Source organism: Helianthus annuus, chromosome 1 (genome assembly GCF_002127325.2).
Source record: "Helianthus annuus cultivar XRQ/B chromosome 1, HanXRQr2.0-SUNRISE, whole genome shotgun sequence".
NCBI lineage: Eukaryota > Viridiplantae > Streptophyta > Magnoliopsida > Asterales > Asteraceae > Helianthus > Helianthus annuus.
The window spans coordinates 30,319,681-30,340,788 of NC_035433.2; the positions used below are offsets into that span (position 1 = coordinate 30,319,681).

The following is a 21,108-nucleotide window of genomic DNA, read 5'->3' on the forward strand; positions in this document are numbered from 1 at the left end:
AAATTTAAACGTAAATAATACGTCGACCTTATAAAAAACCAAAATTTGTTACTATCTCTTAACAATATATGCTAACTTTTTTTTAATAACCACTTGCCTAGTTGTCTATGTATAGAAAAACCAAAATTTGCTACTATCTCTTAACAATATATGCTAACTTTTTTAATAAAATTATAGAAAGTTAAACATAAATAATACGTCGACCTTATAAAAAACCAAGATTTGCTACTATCTCTTAACAATATATGCTATGTTTTTAAAGATATTAAAGAAATCCTTTTGGATGATATATAACTTGTAAAGAATATATTTTTTTTTGCCATATATATTTATTATTATGCATAGAAATATATTTAAAGTTGATTCAAATTTATCAACCATTTTTTTTCATATACAATTGGATTAAGTTTGAGTGAATATTTGCTTTTAAGAATGAATGAATGATGATATGATATGATATGAATTAGGTTTTGTAAATATGTTGAGTATATAATAAATCTTTCTAACTAATAAACAAAAATCCTTTTTGGACACGTGTCATTCTCTGGTAATTTCTCACCCTTATTTTTTTATTTATCTCTTTTATTAAATAATAATAATAATATTAAACATCAATTTAATTAAATCTATTTATCTCTTTTGTTTTCATAATTTGAAATTGATTTCTTTTTTTAACTCTAAAGTTTCAATCTTTGACAATTTAAGTCTAAAGTTTCAATTTTTGGTATTTTAACCACTATGATTAATTTGATTTTTCACTTCTAATTCAAAAAAGTTTTCATGTTTTGCAATTTAACCTCTTTAATTTTTTTTACTTTCAACCCAAAGCTTTTCATCTTTCGCAATTTAATCTCAACACTTTTTTTACTTTCACATTTAGTCTCTTATATACTTTTCATCTTTCATAAGTTCTCTGTTTAACGTGCCGTTCTAAATTTCCGAGTTAACACGCCGCAACGTACGTGTGGGATTCAACGTTTTTTCATCTATTTTTTTCCTGTTTGACATGTTCGTCGCAGCGCGTCTATTTTTCCCGTTTGATAGGTCTGTCGCAACGTAGATTAATTATTTTTTTCTCGGTTTTACACATAGGCTCGTGGTCATGTGAGAAACATTTGTCTTTCATCTAACGTGCTATATGACTAATGAATCCCCCGCCGCATTGCGGCGGGTGGTAATTCTAGTATAAATATAAAAAAAATGTTATAGAGATTTAAACTAAATATAAAGTTGAGAGTTAAAAGAGATTTAAATAAATATAAAGTTTGTGTCAATATTTAATTCTTATTTTCACTTCTAGAAAAAGAATCTTTACAAACACCAAAAACAAAAGAAAAGTATTGGAAAGAAGCAAACGGCAACTTACGGAAGTCGACAATGTATTCATCAGCAACCAAAGCTTTAACACGTGTCACAACATAATTGGATATCTCTAACCGCCTCGCCTTGGTCCCTTGCCTATAAATTCAACCCCCAAACCATCCTCTTCTCCTCACATTTCTTATTTTCTCTCAAAACCCTCAACTCAAGGTATGATTCTGTTCTTTTTCTACTTAATTTTGAATTATTATTTGGTTCTTAATCGATTCCAATTAAATTTTGCTTTTCGTTTCCATCGATCGATAATTTAATTGTTTGTGGATTGATAAGAAAGGATATTATGAGATTTTGATGATTATTCTGTGTTTATGGTCCTGATTACGTTTAATCTGGCTTTTGGACAAGTATTAGATCTGTAACTCCTGATTGGAGAAATTGACTAAGAATTTGATTGATACTTTTGTTCTTTGTGAATATCTGGTTCTGAGTCAATTGAATTGTGTTTATTGTTTTCGTTTTAACCGATCGATGAACCTTTTATAATTTCTTCGAACTAGCGATTTTACAACAGATAGAGATTTTGATGAATTAATCTGTGGTTATTGATTCAATTCAAATAATTGATTAGGTTTTGATAATCAATTTTTGAATTACTTAATATGTCTTTTGGACAAGCGTTTGATTTGTAATCTGTTTGATTCAGTTACTGTTTTTTTATATATAATCTTATGAATCGATTCATCTGGGCTGGCTATTTAACAAGCATTTGGTCATGAATATATAGGTTTCTAATGGTGTAATTGGTTTGTGTTAACAGATGCAGATCTTCGTTAAGACTCTTACCGGAAAGACAATCACTCTCGAAGTAGAGAGCTCGGATACCATTGACAACGTCAAGGCCAAAATCCAGGACAAGGAAGGAATCCCTCCAGACCAGCAAAGGCTCATCTTTGCCGGAAAACAACTTGAAGATGGCAGAACCCTAGCTGACTACAACATCCAGAAGGAGTCCACCCTCCACTTGGTCCTCCGTCTCCGTGGTGGCATGCAGATCTTCGTCAAAACTCTCACCGGAAAGACAATCACCCTTGAAGTTGAGAGCTCTGACACCATTGACAATGTCAAAGCTAAAATCCAAGACAAGGAAGGTATTCCACCGGACCAGCAGAGGCTCATCTTCGCTGGAAAGCAGCTCGAGGATGGCCGAACCTTGGCCGATTACAACATCCAGAAGGAATCCACTCTGCACCTTGTTCTCCGGTTGAGAGGAGGGATGCAGATCTTTGTCAAGACTTTGACTGGCAAGACCATCACTTTGGAGGTTGAAAGTTCGGACACCATTGACAATGTCAAAGCTAAGATTCAAGATAAGGAGGGTATCCCACCGGACCAGCAGAGGTTGATCTTTGCTGGCAAACAGTTGGAAGATGGCCGTACTCTGGCTGACTACAACATCCAGAAGGAGTCTACTCTCCATTTGGTTCTTCGTCTTCGTGGTGGTATGCAGATCTTTGTGAAGACGTTGACTGGAAAGACCATCACTTTGGAGGTTGAGAGTTCGGATACCATTGACAACGTCAAGGCGAAGATCCAAGATAAGGAGGGTATCCCACCGGACCAGCAGAGGCTCATCTTTGCTGGAAAGCAGCTGGAAGATGGGCGTACCTTGGCGGATTACAACATCCAGAAGGAGTCGACCCTTCATCTTGTTCTCCGTCTCCGTGGTGGATTTTAAGGATTTGTTCAGATGTTAAGCTGTGTGATTGTGGAGGTGTTTGGATTATGTTACTGTGTTCTTTGATGGTGAATAAAATGGTGTGTTTGGGATTATGTTTCTGTTATTTCGAGTTAAAATTTATAGGATGTGCACAAAGCAACATTAATGATGCACCTATATCTAATTTGATATTCCACCATTTGAACTAGAAGTTAATTCAACCACGATTAATGATCAAAATCAGTTCTTAATTCACGCACAACATTTTTATGTTTGAAAGAATCTGGAGGCAACTTAATTTTTCTTCTTAAACTTCTTAGTGATTCCAAGTACGAATGCCATATGAAATCCCCAAAAAGATTTCTTACTGATGTTTGGTATATTAAGCTGTTGGATATTGGGTTTTTGACTTTTTGGTTTTATAGAATAGAGGGTCAAGTTATTCTACAAAAGCTTCTAATTGTAAGAAGTGTAAGAAGGATTTATAGAGTGACAAGTGTCCAATAACCTAAAACTAAACCCACTACATCACCACCAAAAACCTAAACATCCACTCCCACCCCACCATCACCACCACCCAAAAACCTAACCCCCCCCCCCCCCCCCCGCGGCAAAAAAAAAACTATACCTCACCAAAAAAAACCCCAAAAAACCTAACCTCCCCCCCCCCCCCCCCCAAAAAAAAAAAAAAAAAAACCTAAAAAAAATCTAAAAAAAAACTAAACCCTCACCCAAAAACCTAAACCCCCACCCCCTCGGCAAAAAAAAAAAAAAAAAAAAAAAAAAATTGGGTGGGTGATGGGGGGGGGGGGTTTAGGTTTTTGGTGGTGGTGGATGTTTTTTTTTTTTTTTTTTTTTTTTTTTTTTTTTGTAGTGGGGTTTTTTGTGTAGTGGGGTTTTTTTAGGTTATTGGACACTTGTCACTCTATAAAACCTTCTTACACTTCTTACAATTAGGATCCTTTGTATTTGATCCTAATCCATAGAATATAATAGGTTGTTTGGAAAACATCACAAATGAGGCTTTTCAGTCGCCCAATTGTGTTTTGGCTAGTTTAGTTGGCTAAATTTGGTTTTAAAAAAGATCACTAGTTTAGTTGAATTATCAATAGTTATTATGATGTTTTAATTTGTAAATGTTTTGATCAAAAAATTACTTAAAGCCATTTAATGATCAAATTCGTTATGTGAGTTAATGTGTTATTCTAGAATTAACGTGATCTATTGTAGAAAAATGTTGTTATTGAGTTTGAAAATGATAGTGCTAAGTGTTGATGTAAACAAATTGTTTGATTTGCTAAAAATACTGCTTAGAATATCGGAATATGGCTCGGGATATCGAGATGAAACTGAATAAATAAAAAATAACGAACACAAGGATTTACTAGGAAAGCCCTTGATCGATTGTGATCGCCGGCACAAAACCTCGGGCGCCGACTATAAACTCGTCTGCCACAGTCAATATTATTAAAACAATGAAAAATATACAACTCGAGAACGGGATCGATCGGTTGTATAAGAGAGTCTAGTGTGAGTGATTATGTGATTGCGAGTGTAATAGCTGCAAAATGAAACAAGTGTGTGTAAAAGTGAAAGGGAGCAGAGATTAACCCTAATTCGACCGTCTAGCCTCTTATTTATAGTGATAAGAAAATAACTAACACTCCGATATCCCAAGGATACTTCGGAATATTCCTTTATGACCGTTGCAGACTTGTTCTGCAAGTTCTACACGTGCTCTTTGACTAGAAGTCCGAGTCTTCACCGTAGTCATCGATCGTTACCTTCCCACTACTCGTCTACGCGTTTTTTTTAATCTTGGAGCAAGTCAATAACCATTATGGCATTTAACTATAATCCCGATATTCTCGCATGATATTCTGTCTTCATCTTTTCGTTACATGACTCGTTCCATTATTCTTCTATGTATATCTGGTGAACTAACTCCGGATACCGGAGTAAGTCGGGATCCCAGGAAAAGTCGAAATATTATCGAGGATCCTGGAGCATAAACTTGAGCCATAACAACCAACTCTTTCATTTATTCTCCACATTCACTAAATAACATGTACAAGAAATAAGTTAGTAATATATCAGGAATAGGTTCAGTATATCAAACATATTCGTAATATGGAACTCCGAGTATTCGGAATATTGATCAGAACTCAATTTTTCACCCATGACAGTAAACATTGGAATAAATTTGGTAATGAAATTTAGAAATATAATAATATTTATTATTATAAATATAATTTTAAAAATTTTCATAAAAAGTTGTTTTGATAAGGTTTAATTCAAAACTATCATCGTCATTAGAGTAATTGCTTGATTGGTTTACGTGTTTAACGGGTATTATATTTTTGCTACTCATGGTTTGATAATTACAAAGACGGTACCGAAGGATAAATTTTTTTAACTATAATGGGCACCGACTTAGATAAACGTTAAGTTTCTTAGTTGGATAAGTCTGAAATGACCAAAATACCCCTTGTGTTAAAATATAAAATAACATTAATGTAGTATACGCCATTTATGTTTTAATAAATTTCCATTTTAATTTACCCTACCCACCCCACCCCACCCCACCACCACGAGCTAGCTCACCACTACCATATCCGACCACCGTCACCATTGTGATTCACAATGATTCAAATAAAACTATCATTGTCATTGGTCTTCCCTCATCTTGTTCCTTCACGCAAAATTAGGGCTTTGATATAGGGGACTTTGATTTGGGCTTTTATGGTAGAGGCCATCGTTTTTAATCGTAGTTATTAGCTCTGAAAATAAAAAAAGTTTTATATCAATTTTGGTGACGATGGTGTGGTCAAATTGAGGGGAAACCGATGATGGTGGTTGTGGCGGTTCCATGGTGGTCGTCTGTTTCTGTTGCAGAGTAGATGGTGGTTCAATCGAGTTGGATGCAAGGAGTTTCAACGGGTGTTAGGGAAGTAGCTTTCACGGTCGCGATACTCGATAGAGCTTTTAGCGATGGCTGAAGCTTTCAGTGGGGAGGGGGCAGAGATGGAGCTTTTAGTGGTGGTAGAGATGGAGTTATGAGTCGTTGATATGGTGTGTGTGTGCGTGTGTGTGTGTGTGTGTGTATATATATATATATATAGGTATCGGTTCAATTAAGAACCATCACGAGTTGTGAGAATTATGAGAACTCCTACTTCCCGCGTGAGTTGGACCATCATCTTTTGCACAAACGTAGATGAAAATGTTATAAACACATCTGTAAAGAATATTAAAAAAAATTGTCGAGTCGGTAATTATGCTTGATGTAAATTTTGTTTACGGAATGATAACATCACCAATAAATTTTTTTACATCGATGTAAATGTTTGCATGCAACATTTTTTTGCTGGAACATGTAATTTTTTTAAAGATATTTGAGAATTTTTATTTTTTGGAAGACCTAGTTCGCATGGTTCTCACAACTCAAAGTGGTTTCTCATTTTACCCTTTCCATATATATATATATATATATATATATATATATATATATATATATATATACATACATATACATATATAGGGTAAGGTTTATGCGAGAACCACTTTTATTGCGAGAACCGCGAGAACCAATGTGAACACAACAAAAAATACCTAAAAAAACCTAACCCCCCCCCCCCCCAAAAAAATACCTAACCCCCTCCCCCCTCAAGCTAAATGCTAAAAACTAAATCCCCAAAAAAAAACCTAACCCCCCCCCCCCACCCCCAAAAACCTAAACCCCCCTCCCCCACCCCCCAAAAACCTAACCCCCACCCCCACCCAAGCTAAAATGCTAAAAACTAAACCCCCAAAAAATCTAAAAAAAATCAAAGAAACACACAATTTTTTTTTAATATTTTTTACATTAAAATCGCTACTTTTAGTAGCCAAATTTTTTTGAAATCCAGCGATTTTTTTTATAAAAAATATAAAAAAAAAATTGTGTGTTTTTTAGCTATTTTTAGGTATTTTTGGTTGTGTTCACATTGGTTCTCGCGGTTCTCGCAATAAAGAGTGGTTCCTAACGGATCCTTCTCCTATATATATATATATATATATAGGGTAGGGTTCATGCGAGAAACACCTTTATTGCGAGAACCGCGAGAACAAATATGAACACAACAAAATAAACCCACTACACCACCCAAAATAGGTTCATGAGTGAACAAAATCCTTGTTTGTGAACAGAATGAACTCATCTCAGCCATCCATTTGGTTTTTTGATTAAAAGGATAGGATTGTAATTTTACCTTTAATTGTCATTAATTTCTTATTCCTTTATGATTACATAACCAGTTACACTTCCTATTTTTAGGAAAAATATGAGATTTCTGGTTTTTTGATTTGCATTGTAAAGATGTTTGTCTTTTTATTAATTAATTTTGTTGTATTACGATGATCTCGATTGTACGTGAAGTAATAACTGATGCTGGATATTTCTATAGATTACTATTTTTTTTATGTATTACCAGCATGTTTTTTTATTGGATACACTTATGTATATTGATTACATTTATAGATATAGTCATGCTTTTTAATGTTTTCAACTAGATGTACACATAGATACACTTGTGTATATTCATTGTTACACTAGTGTTCATACACAAGTATACTGGTGTGTACTCATTCATTCACCTGCTTTGTCTTTGATGTTATTTTGTTTTTTATGTTCACAATTATGTGTTTCATTTTTTAGGTGCTTTTATGTTTACCGATTACATTGAGTACTTTACGTTGTAATACCATTATTTTCTTTGTGTTTGCTTATATGTGAACGTTTGTATTTATAATTTGCGTTGTAATACCATTACTTTCGTATTAAGAAAGCAAAGTGTCCAAATAGATTTCCCTGATGCGCCAATAGAACACCCATAAAAGAAAGGTCAACGCAAGAAGCTAAGACTACTCGGTATGGGGACCGGTTTAGGGCCGGCAGGCTCCGGCGCCGGGCCTGAACACCCCTGCAGGTGTTTTGGTCAAAAATCAAACAAAGGATAATGTAACCAAATCTGATTTTGTGAGGTAGTGTGCTTGTATGCTTGACAATTGAATGAACAAATGTGAAATGTAATGAACAATGAACACAAGGATTTGTACGAGGAAAAAGCCTTTGATCTCAATGTGATCTCCGGCACAAAAAACCTCGTATAGTGAAAACTATCACTATCAAATGTATTGAACAAATAAGAGTTTACAACTTCGGAAGTTGATCAAGTGTTGTACAATGTTTGCTAAAGTGTAAGTGTGTGTGAGAGCTAATGTTCGCGAGAGAGAGTGTGTGTTTTCTGCTTATAGCATATTATCTTATCTATACTTGATCAACCCTTAAATTAGAAACAACAAACAAGTCCGAAATTCATGCAAGACCACGTCCAACCAAGTTAACGTTAAGCTAATTCCACACGTGCAGCATCTTCAACGATTCCAGTCCGATACTCTCGCCATGACTCAGTCCACATTGCCCATGACCTGCATGCCATTACGAAAATATACAAGGAACAACTGTTAGTTAACTTATGAAAATAATAAGGATCCATGATCCTCAGACTTCCTACATCAGACTTTAAGGATCCGTGATCCAGGTGGGTCTAAGGATAAGTGATCCATAAGTATAAAACTTAACCCCTAACAGCAGGGCCGGCCCCGTCTTCAACGGCTTCCACTCGACCCCCTTGCCAGGCCAATTTTTTTCAAATAAATGTTGTGTAACGGCTAGTTTAAAAAAAATATTTTTTTGAAATAAATGCCCTTTAAACAGCTGTTTTTAAAAAAGAATAATTAATTATTTTATCTATAAATATACATCTTTCACCCCATTCATAAACCATTCCAACCCAAACTCTCTCTCAACTTTATAAAATTCTTCATCTTTTCTATAAATTTGGCCATGTATCCATACAATCTAAACAACCCGAACCCGAACCCAAACCCAAACGTTTTGTAGGATCGATTTCGACCTGAATGAGTCGTTCGGAAGAGCTCTAGTCCGTTTCAGAGGCGGAAACTAAGAAACGGATGTGAAAAAACAGCTTGAAATACACTTTAAACCTCTTGTACATTCAAATAACAGTGTTTACAATGAGAGGAAATACCGGCAGCACCTCGGTATCACTTGACCTATCCGTTACAAATGACAACGTTTGAAACCTATTTATACTACAAGACACCTACCGTTTGAAACTAACATATCTTCAAATGGACAACTAATTCAAACGGTTACATGCTTTCAAACGGACAACACTCAAACGATGTGACTTCAAACGGAACCTTACATATGATTGGACCTTCAAATGAAACCACCTGATTGGGCCTTCAAACGGTCACTCTCAAATCAAATACATTCAAACGGCTAACATTCAATTAACATATTCCATGATATCACATGTGATGTCACCTAGGTGATGTCACTTGTGATGTCACTTATGTGATGTCACTTATGTGATGTCACATGTGATGTCATGCTTGATCGGATCCGCAACGAACCCGAGACTCGACATAAGACGAAGACGACAGATGACTGCACCAACAGACACCCCTCAGATGTTGACGAGTTTTAAGTGTCGAGTCTTCAACGACTTCAGTCTTTATCAGTCTAAACACTCTCTGAAATATCTCACAGTGTAAGCATCCTCAAATCTTTCTCTTCTCTTTTCATCATCACCAACAGACTCCCCACTAACAATCTCTACTTAGATGTCTTCAGACTCCCCCTTTTGAAATGCTGGGATCGCAGTCTGGCATGTTGTAATCACAAAGGCTTCAGGTATTGGAACCTGGATCTCTATCTCTTAGAAACCTGCACATCCTCTACCTCACAATAAATTTCCTGATGATAACTTGTAAAAATATAATGAATCACTTACAGAAATTATACAATCAAAGATAATGTTACAATGTTAATCTTTGATGAACCACTTGAAGATATATCATTTTTATTTTCAAAACAACACACTCTCCCAAACCATTTGTTCATCATGTTTAGCACTCGGAATTTTGAAAATCAACTTTTCAATATCAGTTGTCGAAAATCTTTTTGAATTTTTCAAAAATTTATGCTAAAACACACTAATTTTTTTTTTTTTGACATAAGAGAAATAAAATGCAGTAAAGAAATATTTACGAACATTATTTTTGTGAGTTTGTGTAAGAGGATCATATCAGCTTATGAGACAAATCACCAACACCATTAAGCTTGATTTCATTTTAAGTTTTAAACAATTTACCTAGATTGTCAGTATACTGGTCCATTTAAATTTTCACACAAAGTTCAACTGATCCGAAATACGATATTAATGTTTTAAGCACTTAAACTTATCCGTGTGTCCCACTACTTGAATATACTCCCGTATCTAGATCCCATATTCAGTCTTACAGGTGAATATACCACAGATGATATCTGTAAGGGGTTAGGTGCGAAATCGTGAGAGCTCAGGTCAGAACTTCCGTTCAGCAGAGAGACGACGGCTCGACTTTTGGTGGGTCCCCTTTAGAGGATCTTTTTTACAACAGCAATGACTATCAATTTTATTGTTTCATCTATTTGCTGAGGGCGGCGCTTTTTCAAGCATTTGCAGAAAGTATTATCCGGGGACTAGGTCAGTACTTCCATACAGCAGAAGTCCCGGGATAATACCCCAGATATCACTGAGCATAAAGACCTAGTATCTCAGAATAAGGGATCTTTCAAACAAGATTTCAGGGGTTACCTATATATCCAAGAAGTTGTTACCCACGTATTAAGCAAGTTTGAAATTTAGGTTTATATCTCGTCACAGTTTATTAAATGTGCAAAAATCTACTGACACATCCACAGTAAGATTGTTTATCACTTTTAAACTTTCCAATTCTTTAGCATGTTGTGATAGTCCGCTGATGTACTATCATTTCCTCTTTTTCACAACAAACTCATTTTTGGTTTTATCATGTTTTTGTCTTTTTTCAAATTTTCTAATGTTTTTGAATTTTCGGAAAATTTTCTACTCCCCCTAAAATGCAAACACATTAACGAAAAATTGAAAACAAACTGTACAGAAACATGACAACCGATATCAAATTGCATCAATTCGTCATTCACTTGGCATAAACAATCAGAACTCCCCCTAGCAACAAACTATTTTCTCATTTAGATTTCAAAACACTTAAGTTTGTTTTAATCAAAATGATTTTTCCGGAAAATAAGTTTGGTTGATTTTACCACTTGTAGGTTTATCAATACTAAGTTCGGGGATGTGGTTCATCATTTTGTCTCTCAATCACTTGTAGGAAAATGCAAGTACAAATTAATGTCCTTGATTTACCATATGCACAAATTTTGCACAATCAAATCTTTCAACCACTTGTAAACAAACATAAACAAACCTTTTTACCGTTTGCATGATTGACATTACCGTAGTAAATTCCTCAAGAAAGATGCCGATACCTGCTCCTCACTTACCAACCTGGAAGCTCCGGCATAGTTCTTTATTCTGTAAAAATTTCACCACATTTTCAATCTAGGTTGAAGAACTATTTCACAAACACACATTTACACGAAAGATGCCGATTCCTGATCCACGATATAAACTTGGGATCTCCGGCAAATCCGGTGTTTTACTCAAACATAATGTCCACCCAAGCCTCACCAGCCTTGGGTGACTTTGGAACATATCTGTCCCACCAACATTTTGATTTATAAAATTCTTTAGCACCTTTTACCTTCTTATCAACCATCTTTCCAAAAATGTGTTTTACTTTCCCGTTGAAAGCCTTCTCAACATCAAATTCTCCTTTATCAGCAAAGAATTGATTTGAGATCTCAACCTTTCCCATTTTCTTCATCAAATTTTCTTTTGACAATGACGGAAAATTCTCATCGTTCACCACTGGAACGGAATTCACAATCCTTTTATCAACCAATGACTCCTCTGATTTTATGGAATCAGATTCATTGTCAGAATTACCTTCAGATTTAACAACCCATTTTTGTTTACTTAAATCACCTCTTCTTTTGTAAAACCTTTTTGAACTTTCTCCTTCCTCAGAAGCAGAATTTTCAAACTTTTTAACAATTTTTACAGATTGTTCTTTCTTATCAACACAAATTTTTCTCAAAACAGGGTTAGAAGAAACTCCCAGTTTTTGGTAGTTGGTCTTGGGGCAATTCCATGCTATGTGTCCAACTTCCTGGCATTTGAAACAGGTTCTTCTATCAATTCTTTGAGCAGATTTTCTCACATTCTTCTTCACTTCAGCAAGAAACTCTTGATTTGACTGTTTCCAGAACTGTTTTTTCTGCTCATCTTCAGAACTCCCACCTGAAACAAATTTTGTTTTTGGTTTATAAGTTTTCTGATTTTTATAATTTTCTGACAAATTAAAACCTAATCCATTCTTTTTGAAATTACCATTATGGTTTGATTTCTTTTGAAAATCAGAACCAAAATTGTAACCCCTTTTCTTGTTTAAACGTTGTTGAACTCTTGAGGTGTAAGGTTTAGGTTTTGCAAAAAGATTTAAATCTTTTATTTCAGAAATATTAATTTCTGTTAATTTGAAAACCTTTTTGATCATTTCAGTTTTAACACTTCTTATTGGGAATTCCTCATCAGAATATAATTTGTCTGAATCATTCAATGTATATGCTACTTTGATTGATTCGTCATTCAAATTAGATTTTGATAACATAAATTCTTTATTATAAATCCTCTTAACCGGCGAACTCGGATTTTTCTCAGACGAACTCGAACTATCAGACTTAGACTCTGACTTTGACTCTTCATCCATATCCAACACCAGATCGACAACTTTCTTAACTAACTCGGACTCATGATCAGTGTCAGACGCTGTGAATGTAACATCAATATTGTCTGGTAATTCATCAGTGATTTCAGACTTTAATTTGATGTTTAGAGCCTTGTCTACTTGTTCCTCATTTGGTTTCCTGGGGGAATAACTCTCAAAGATAGGAGGCGGACATCTGTTATACTTGACACTTGGTTTCTTACCAGTATCCTCTTCTTTTCCTTTCTTCTTGAAAGCTTCAAGACCTGCGACAGTAGGATAAACACGATCAATCAAATAATCACAAGTAGTATAACTCAAAAGTAATCGATTGATCCTTTCACTCTCGATTCTCTCAAATTCCAACTCCTTCTTCAAATTTGCACAATCTTCAATGTAATCATTTATAACACTCTGCTTTGTCATCAAAGTTGCACTCATTTTGTCATTTGCTTTTTCAATTTCTGCATTCGTTCTTTTTAAGCTGTCAACTGTCCTGTTCAGTACATCGTATGACTCTTTCACATACTTCACATCTGACAGCAAATCTTCCTTCATTTTCTCTAGCTCAGCAATCTTTTTGTCTTTCTCATCACACTCTTTGCAAGATTCTGAACATTTCTCGCAAGGCTTAGTAACTTCAACCATCTTTTCAACTATCTTTTCGACTTCGACAGTCTTTTCAACTTCTACAAGTTTCTCGACCTCCACAATCTTTTCGACTTCAACTATTTTCTCAACTTCCACGAGTTTCTCGACTTTGACAATTTTCTCCACTACTTTCTCTACTTCAACAATCTTCTCTATTGCAATCTCAGCAGTTGCTTCATCTTTTGTTTCTACAGCTTCAGTCTTCGCCTTTTCATCAGCGAGTAGCTTTGCTGCTTCTAGCTCTCTCTGCAATCGAGAAATCTTCTTCTGATTCAACATCTCAACTTTATCTGCATAGAAAAAATTAAAACTGTCAGGATCAATGCTTTTTCTACATTTGTTAAGATACTCTTCCTCATCATCCGTATCAACATCACTTCCAAGATCTGGAAATATCGGAATCCTTTTCTGACAATCCTCATTTTGATCCAGAATCCTGGTAACAAGTGCCACATCTGGTTTAGTTCCATTAGGTATATACTTATCCCAGCTAAACCCCTGTGCAACAATCTCATCACTTTGGTCTATTATCCCATAATAAGCTTTCTTATTGGCTTCTTCAATCATTTTCCCATGAGCAGTTTGCGGTTCCTTTTGTTGAGGTTTTTGATCGATTTGATGAAAGATTGATTTCTGATAATAATTGCTCTTTTCTTGACTTCCAGTTGACTCTTGGTTTTTACATTCCCGTTTAAAGTGACCCTTTCCTTTACATCGGAAACATGTAACCTTTGACTTGTCAAAACCAAGTGGAGAGGTAGCCATTCCTCGAAACTCGTCTCTGCCAGTAATCTGTTGAAGTTTTTCAGCTCTCCTGCAGGCACTAGCTAAGCACCACTTCACATCCATCAGCTCAAGTTCTTCTACATCGATTTGGTCGTAATCTTCCTTTGTGAGCATCGGATTACCAATCCTTCTGGCAATCAGACTTTCATACGACTCTAACATGGCTACAAGAGATGCCATGTGTTGTTTAGCCACTTCAGGAGACAGATTCTGACCATTCTGAATAGTTAGAGTAACATTGCACTGCAGATTATTCGAATTTTGCTTTTGAGGGCTAGGTGTGTTGCTGTTTGGATCAAAGCTTGAGAATGATGAAGTAGATCCACCACTTTGAGTTGTAGTACTTGCATTTGGACTTGCAGAACCATCAGCACTAAATGCAGTACTAATCTTTGGACTTTGACTGGGAGTGGTCTCAAACTTGTTCCCTCGATAGTACAGACTGACATCTTGCTTTGCATTTGGATTTGTCATGATAGCTGTCTTTTGAATATCCAACTCCTGCTCTTCGATTTTCTGAATAAACTGAGCCAAATTCATGCTCTTGGACTTTCTCATAAGTTTCACAACCATCAAATATGTTCCCCACTTATGCTGTGGTAACACCTCAGCTAGTTTGTCGACCCACTCATCGTCCTCTTTCTTGATATCCAACCTACCCATTTCCAATACCAGATGACAATACCTATCAATGGTTTGTTTTGTAGTTTCATGGTCGAAAGCTGTAAACATATCAAATGATTTTTTCAATAACGCCTTTTTGTTTTTGACCATATCAGCACTCCCTCTGAATTTCTGAATCAAAGCCTCCCAGATGGATCTAGCTGTACCATTATGTTGAAGCAAGACAAAAATGTCTTCTTTAACAGCTTGCTGAAGAATGCTGATCATCATCTTTTCACTCGTGTATTTCAACTTGTCAGCTTCTGTAAAATCATTAAAACCCTTCTCTAATCCACATTCATTCTTTGGTTTCTCATAATCTTTTAGCAATGAACACCATACATCGAATTTGTAAGCTTGAACCCAGTTCTCGAATCGGTTTTTCCAACCCTGAAAATCTTCAATGTACACGAGTTTCGGTGGTTTCTGATGAGTTCCCGTCTCATTTTCATTATACAACGCTTCAGCAGCGGTTACAGGGGCAACGGGTGTCGCGAACGCATTGTAGAACTCTTCAGCCATGTTTCAAAACTCAGATGATACTTCGGGAAATACCTGACAACACACAAACAAAATGATCAGATTAAAGACTTATCAATTATTAGAAACGAACTGGTACTCGAACTGGTGAATATTCTGTTTGACTGAAGGTTGACACACTGTGTGGACTGCTATGACCCGGATCAAATTCAAAACGACCCTTTTTCGAATGACCTCACTACACCTCATGACCTTGACCGAGTTTAAAATAAAACGAACTAAAAAATATGAACGTGTGAATCGGTCTAAGACTCGTGTCGAAAATTTGCGGACTTGTTGAACTCTCTGAAAGAATGAACTTGATCAGATGAACTAAGAAATATGGGCTCTGAATTAACACAACTCAATACTTCACTTGTTAATAGGGCCGCTCGAGTAACTTGGGCTTAGATATCTTTCAATTGGGCCGTAACTTGTTGTCGGCAGGAACACTTAACAACTTTGATATGACCTCTACTCCATTAATCATTCAACTGATTGGGCTGATAACATGTAGTTCACATGGGTTGAAACAATGAATCATCACACTTTCACATGCCCTATATCGGTAATAAAACCCAATATCCGACAACTTTAAATTTTCATTAACTCTGAGTGGGCCACTGATATGGACCAATCACATGAATTCTCTTTGGCCGTCCAAACTTCAAACTTTATCCAAAATTTGGGTCCTCGATAATTATCAAATAAACTTTGCCAATTTTTTCACATGCAATGATTTAATTGCACTTCCTCACTACTCGACAACAAACAACAGATTGCACCGACTTATATATTTTTTCAACAAATGCACATGGGCCGACAATTTGATTATATTTGATAGGACCTCACAAACCACTAAACTAACATATGATTGGGCCGCTCAACAGTTCATATGAATAGGCTGACACTATCACGTGACTACTTTGGGCCATCCAAGCCACTAATAGACAACAATAAATGTTCAATTACATTGATTGGACCTTTAATATGCATGTAACACTCTAGTTATTATTTTAAAGATTTCCGTATTTTTAACGAAAATAAACGTGTAGTTAACGTTAAGTATACTTAGAAAATACGAGTTAATTATAACTTTCACAATTTCCAAGTACACCGCCTACTGTGACAAAATTCGTCGTTTAAAATATCGATTTACAATGTGCGGAAGCATGAATCTTTATAGTGTTCGGTTCTTCGATGATGCTTGATCGTCTTCCGGCATCCAAAATGTACCTACATTTCATAAACATGAAATGCTTTAGTCATACGGGACTTAAAACGCGTCTAAACGAGTTCGAGAAACAATTGATAACAAAACAAAGTTTTCAACCTGACCTCCACCGTAAATTACGGTGGCACCGTAATTTACGGTGGTCACTGGTAGTACAGGCCCCCACCGTAAACCAGGAGGGATCCACCGTAACATTTTTCAACTCCACCGTAAATTACGGTGGACACCGTAATTTACGGTGGCCCCTGCATCAGCAGGTCTGCAGCTAAATTCAGCTATGCCAGTTTTTACGGAAACGGCCACAACTCCTTCGTTATTGATCCGTTTTACCGATTCCTTTTCCTACGCGTCCGTAATTTAATCCTCCATCTTATGAGGTTAAAATCCGACATTCGACTTAACAAATTTTAAGACTTCTAAGTCTTCGGCTTATTTCCCCTTTTTGCCAATTTTGACCCGTTTGTGATTTCACCATCAAACATGTTTATTTGGCCCTTATATCACATATACTTCTTCGACTTAATGTTGCCTATCATATTAGATTTTAATCACCGGTTTAATTACTCAAATTAAACCCATTTTCACTCGGATGTTTATTTTGACCCGTTAAGGGTATTTAAGCATTTTCAAGCCTAAAAACGCTTTCGACTTCTTCTAGTATTCCATCACCAAATTTCTTACCCTATAATACCCCACCTCGGCTGCATTTAAGGTGAGTTTATTATGGTGATCTTATATAACCCAAATTTTACCTCTAAAATCAATATTTTACGGCAAAACTCAATAGTGCCGTTTGACTAAAAACAATACCCCCTTCAACTTCTATACTTATTCTAAGTATTTATCTTATCGCAAAACTCGTTTCCAAACAACCTTTAAAGGTTGTTTGTTCAATTTAGCCTACAAGGGCATTTTGGTCGATTTTGGTCCTTCTTTTACAATGAAGGGCTATCACTAATTATTCGACCAAATTAGTATTTTTACATACATCATAAATAAGCGTACCTGACTCGGGTCAACAAATAGACCCGATCTTAATACCTTGCTTTATATTCGCTAATTAAGATCGGTGCGAATATCCATTGGATATCTATTCCTGTGAGCATATGACTCGACAAAAGAATCATTAGTCTATATAGTCAAAAGGTGTTATCTACACCTTTTAACCCGTTTGGCCGAATTGACCATTTATCTTTGATTTTCTTGTTCCGTTCGATTACACGACGGAACATCATATTTCAATTGTTTAGACACCTCATTCATAATTTATATGATAAGAAAACATTCCACAATTTAAGACTAGTGTAAGTTACACTTACCTTGCATTCGAATTATGCTTTTCCGCCATTCTTGCTTCGTTTGACCCGCTTCTTTTCCCAAGCCTCCGTCTAGCTTGTCAAGAGTCAAACTAACATCATAATTCGTAAGATGGTTAGATTAGTCATCACTACTATGACTATTTCATCTTACGGACTTTGTGTCGAAACTTCTATTTGACTTCATCATAGGTTAGTTCGACTTTATAAAGTCGACTACCTTTGATCATATAATATGCACGACTAAGGCAAATAAATATTATGATTACAACCCGTTTTATCTCATATCTCATGTAATCAGTCAAGCTTGCCAATTACGCATTACACTGGGATTTCAACACTTTACTTCTCATTTAGGCATTTTAACAAACACCTAACGGGCATAATTCTACATGTTTACTAACTAGTTCATAACTAGCTATTTTACCAAGATTTACGTCAAGAATCAAATCTCTATGTCAAGTGTTTATAAACAACATCTAGGTCTTGCATCCTATCTTTCAAATTTCACAATTAAACACTCAAATTCAAGTGTTCATCATTTTATCATGAAAACCCACTTAACATATATATGGGAAATCATCAAATCATTCAAATCTTAACATCATATGTATGCATTTCACTTAGGGTTTAGTTCCTAAGCATGTCTACATCACTAATTTAGCCATAGCTCCTCTAATCCATACATAGATCGCATCATGCAAGATTAACTATTTTTCACAACTTCATGAATGTTAGAAATTCGACATACCTTACGATCCCCTTGACTTGGTGATCGTTTATTCATGTTTGATTGTGAATTTGAACTTCATTTTGACCTTCAATTTGATGATTATGTTAGATGTTAGGGTTTGGCTCCTTGGAGCTCCCCTGAACTCGATCCAGAACACACACTTGTGTGTGTGTTTTATTTTGTTATTAGTAAACAATCTTTCAAGTTATCCTACTTTAGCCCCTCGTGTTTGGTTAGTTATTAATTAGGTCACAACCTAATTATTTTTAACAATATTCTCACTTATTAACTAGGTTTAATATTCCTAGTTAACTTAGCGGGTTCGGGAATATTTATGACTAAGTTTATTTTAGGTCCCGTTAACTCGGGCCTTTTATCCATCTTATTCCCTTAAAAGCTTTTATTCACTTCTTATTTAATATTAGGATTAATTATTTAAATCCTAATATTTACCGGGTAAGTTTTACCACTAACGGTATTTTACCCATCTCTTAGTGCTAATGTGGTTTGATCACCAAACCCATTTTCGGGGTGTTACAAGTCTACCCCCCTTAAAGAGGTTTCGTCCTCGAAACCTGGCTTACATAGTTCCTTGAGTTCTAAACTCAATGCGTTTGACTTGAGTAATCTCTTAAGCATTACTCATACTTTAACCAAGTGTTAGTATTACCAGAAAAATTATGGTAACAGAACCTCTACGTACCTCATACGACATAATGTGGCTTGAAATAACGTAATTCCGTTATTTCCACTAGTTTAGTTACTTAGCGCTATTCATCACTTCCATATATTATCGAATTCTTTATGGATCCGTTACTTTGACCCATTTAAAGGTCTTTAGTGAAATCTTTCACTTTTAGCAACAATTTCTTTTGTTTTAAAATTCATTTATTCGGTTCAGTTATACCAAATCCACCGCTTACAAGCAACCAAATTGCTTAAAGGACCTCAACCGGTCTCACTAACTAGACTTATTAGTCCAGTTACTTTTTACCCTTATTATTTGCTATGGTTTACCTTATAAGATAACCATTTAAAAACTCGTTATCTTTTAGTTAAAAGTTTTCATGTATGCGTACGTCTTTCATGTGTAAGGCCTCGCGGGCCGTTACTTACTGCTTATAACCCTTAATCTTTATTGACTGAGTTGTAACTTGACCACTCAGTCTCGTTAGTCTTTTAACAGGTTTATCACGCACTTGTCTTATATTAACAAGCGTTTTGTATTCTTCATGACATTTTCTTAACTTTGAATAGTTTTGCGGCTAGCCTAATTTGACGCCGTCACTTCATACCCCGTCACACGGGTATACTAATTTGTCATCTCCGGCCTTATGTGTGTCTAAGATTTTCTAAACCATCTCTTACTACTTATGTTTGTTAAAACATTGCTTTTAACTAAAAACTAAATTTTTAGTTTACATTTTCTCCTTGTCTTATATCTTTTTCTCATGTCTAGGAATTTCTGTTTTGAGTTTTATTCCTGACCGTTATTATTTTACACGGAGAATTGTAACCAGTTCCCTTTGCTTTACAATATTGACCCGTAGGTTTCTTCACTTAGCCTTATGGGCTATTGTTGATTAGACATTCACCTCTTTAAGGCGAAGTCCTTATAACTTCTTTCTAATCATGACCCGTGGGTCGTTTTGGTCCCGTAGACCTTTTGCTCTAACTAATACCTCGTAGGTTATGATGATCCCGTAGATCATCTTTTATTCGAGTCTTCCTTCAAATGTGTATACATTTATATACGCATACGGCGTTAAGGCACCATGTTTTTGCTTAACATCATTTATTATCGTTTTGATATTATCTTTGACCTTGACCGTAGTCTAAGGCTACATTCGTTTCTTTTCGGGCACATTTTCCGACTTTATGATTTCTCACGTCACTTATGCGTCGTTTTATCTTATACTCACCATTATCCAGTTTACATACATTCGTGTTTGATTATGTCCCATTGCCGGGCTCATTATTCTCTTGCATTTAACACTACCTTTATCTGGCTAGTGCTCATTTGTGCCATTCGGCGTTATATTGTATTCAACATGTTTGACCTATTAATGTGAAATCCATCACTTATAACAATCAACTTTATTCTTTATTCGACCCATTCGACTTCGAATAGTTGAACATATTTACTCACAATTTCTATATACGAGATTTTATAGTCATAACTCGTAATCCACGTTACTTTGATCTTTCAACCCGCGTTCACGTCTCTTGGTTTACGCATGTGTTTAATTCTTACCCATCCACCGGGTGTTTTACCGAAATTGTTATTATTGCAACCCTCCCGGTATGCATTAAGACCTCGCTTCGGTTTTTATATTCTGACTTTATCTTTAAGTTCGACATTTTACAAAAATGACCCGTTAAGAAACATTTTTGCATTTTCCGGGTTCGA

The 21,108-nt window shown here is 35.6% G+C and overlaps 1 protein-coding gene and 1 long non-coding RNA gene across 3 annotated transcripts; one reads left to right on the forward strand and one right to left on the reverse strand.

Annotated features, from left to right (window-relative positions):
* The first annotated feature begins 1,399 nt into the window (after positions 1 to 1,399).
* Positions 1,400 to 3,150, forward strand: LOC110915064 (polyubiquitin). 2 transcript variants are annotated; one of them, XM_022159688.2, is made up of 2 exons: positions 1,400 to 1,530; positions 2,138 to 3,150. In XM_022159688.2, exon 2 carries the CDS (start codon positions 2,138 to 2,140, stop codon positions 3,053 to 3,055), a length of 918 nt encoding a protein of 305 aa, XP_022015380.1. In that variant the 5' UTR covers positions 1,400 to 1,530; the 3' UTR covers positions 3,056 to 3,150. The 2 variants fall into 2 exon arrangements, with proteins under 2 accessions (XP_022015380.1, XP_035846162.1); XM_035990269.1 differs by having other exon boundaries at positions 1,506 to 1,523; positions 2,136 to 3,150.
* Positions 3,151 to 16,610: 13,460 nt separating this feature from the next.
* LOC110917619 lies at positions 16,611 to 18,822 on the reverse strand. The gene is made up of 3 exons (XR_002580704.2): positions 18,717 to 18,822; positions 17,969 to 18,057; positions 16,611 to 16,651 (listed from the first exon to the last, which is right to left on the reverse strand). It is a non-coding gene; the product is annotated as an uncharacterized LOC110917619 (long non-coding RNA).
* Positions 18,823 to 21,108: the final 2,286 nt, after the last annotated feature.

What these genes read in the sequence shown, in the direction of transcription:
- LOC110915064 (XM_022159688.2), top strand. Translation starts at nt 2,138, where the DNA reads ATGCAGATCTTCGTTAAGACTCTTACCGGAAAGACAATCACTCTCGAA.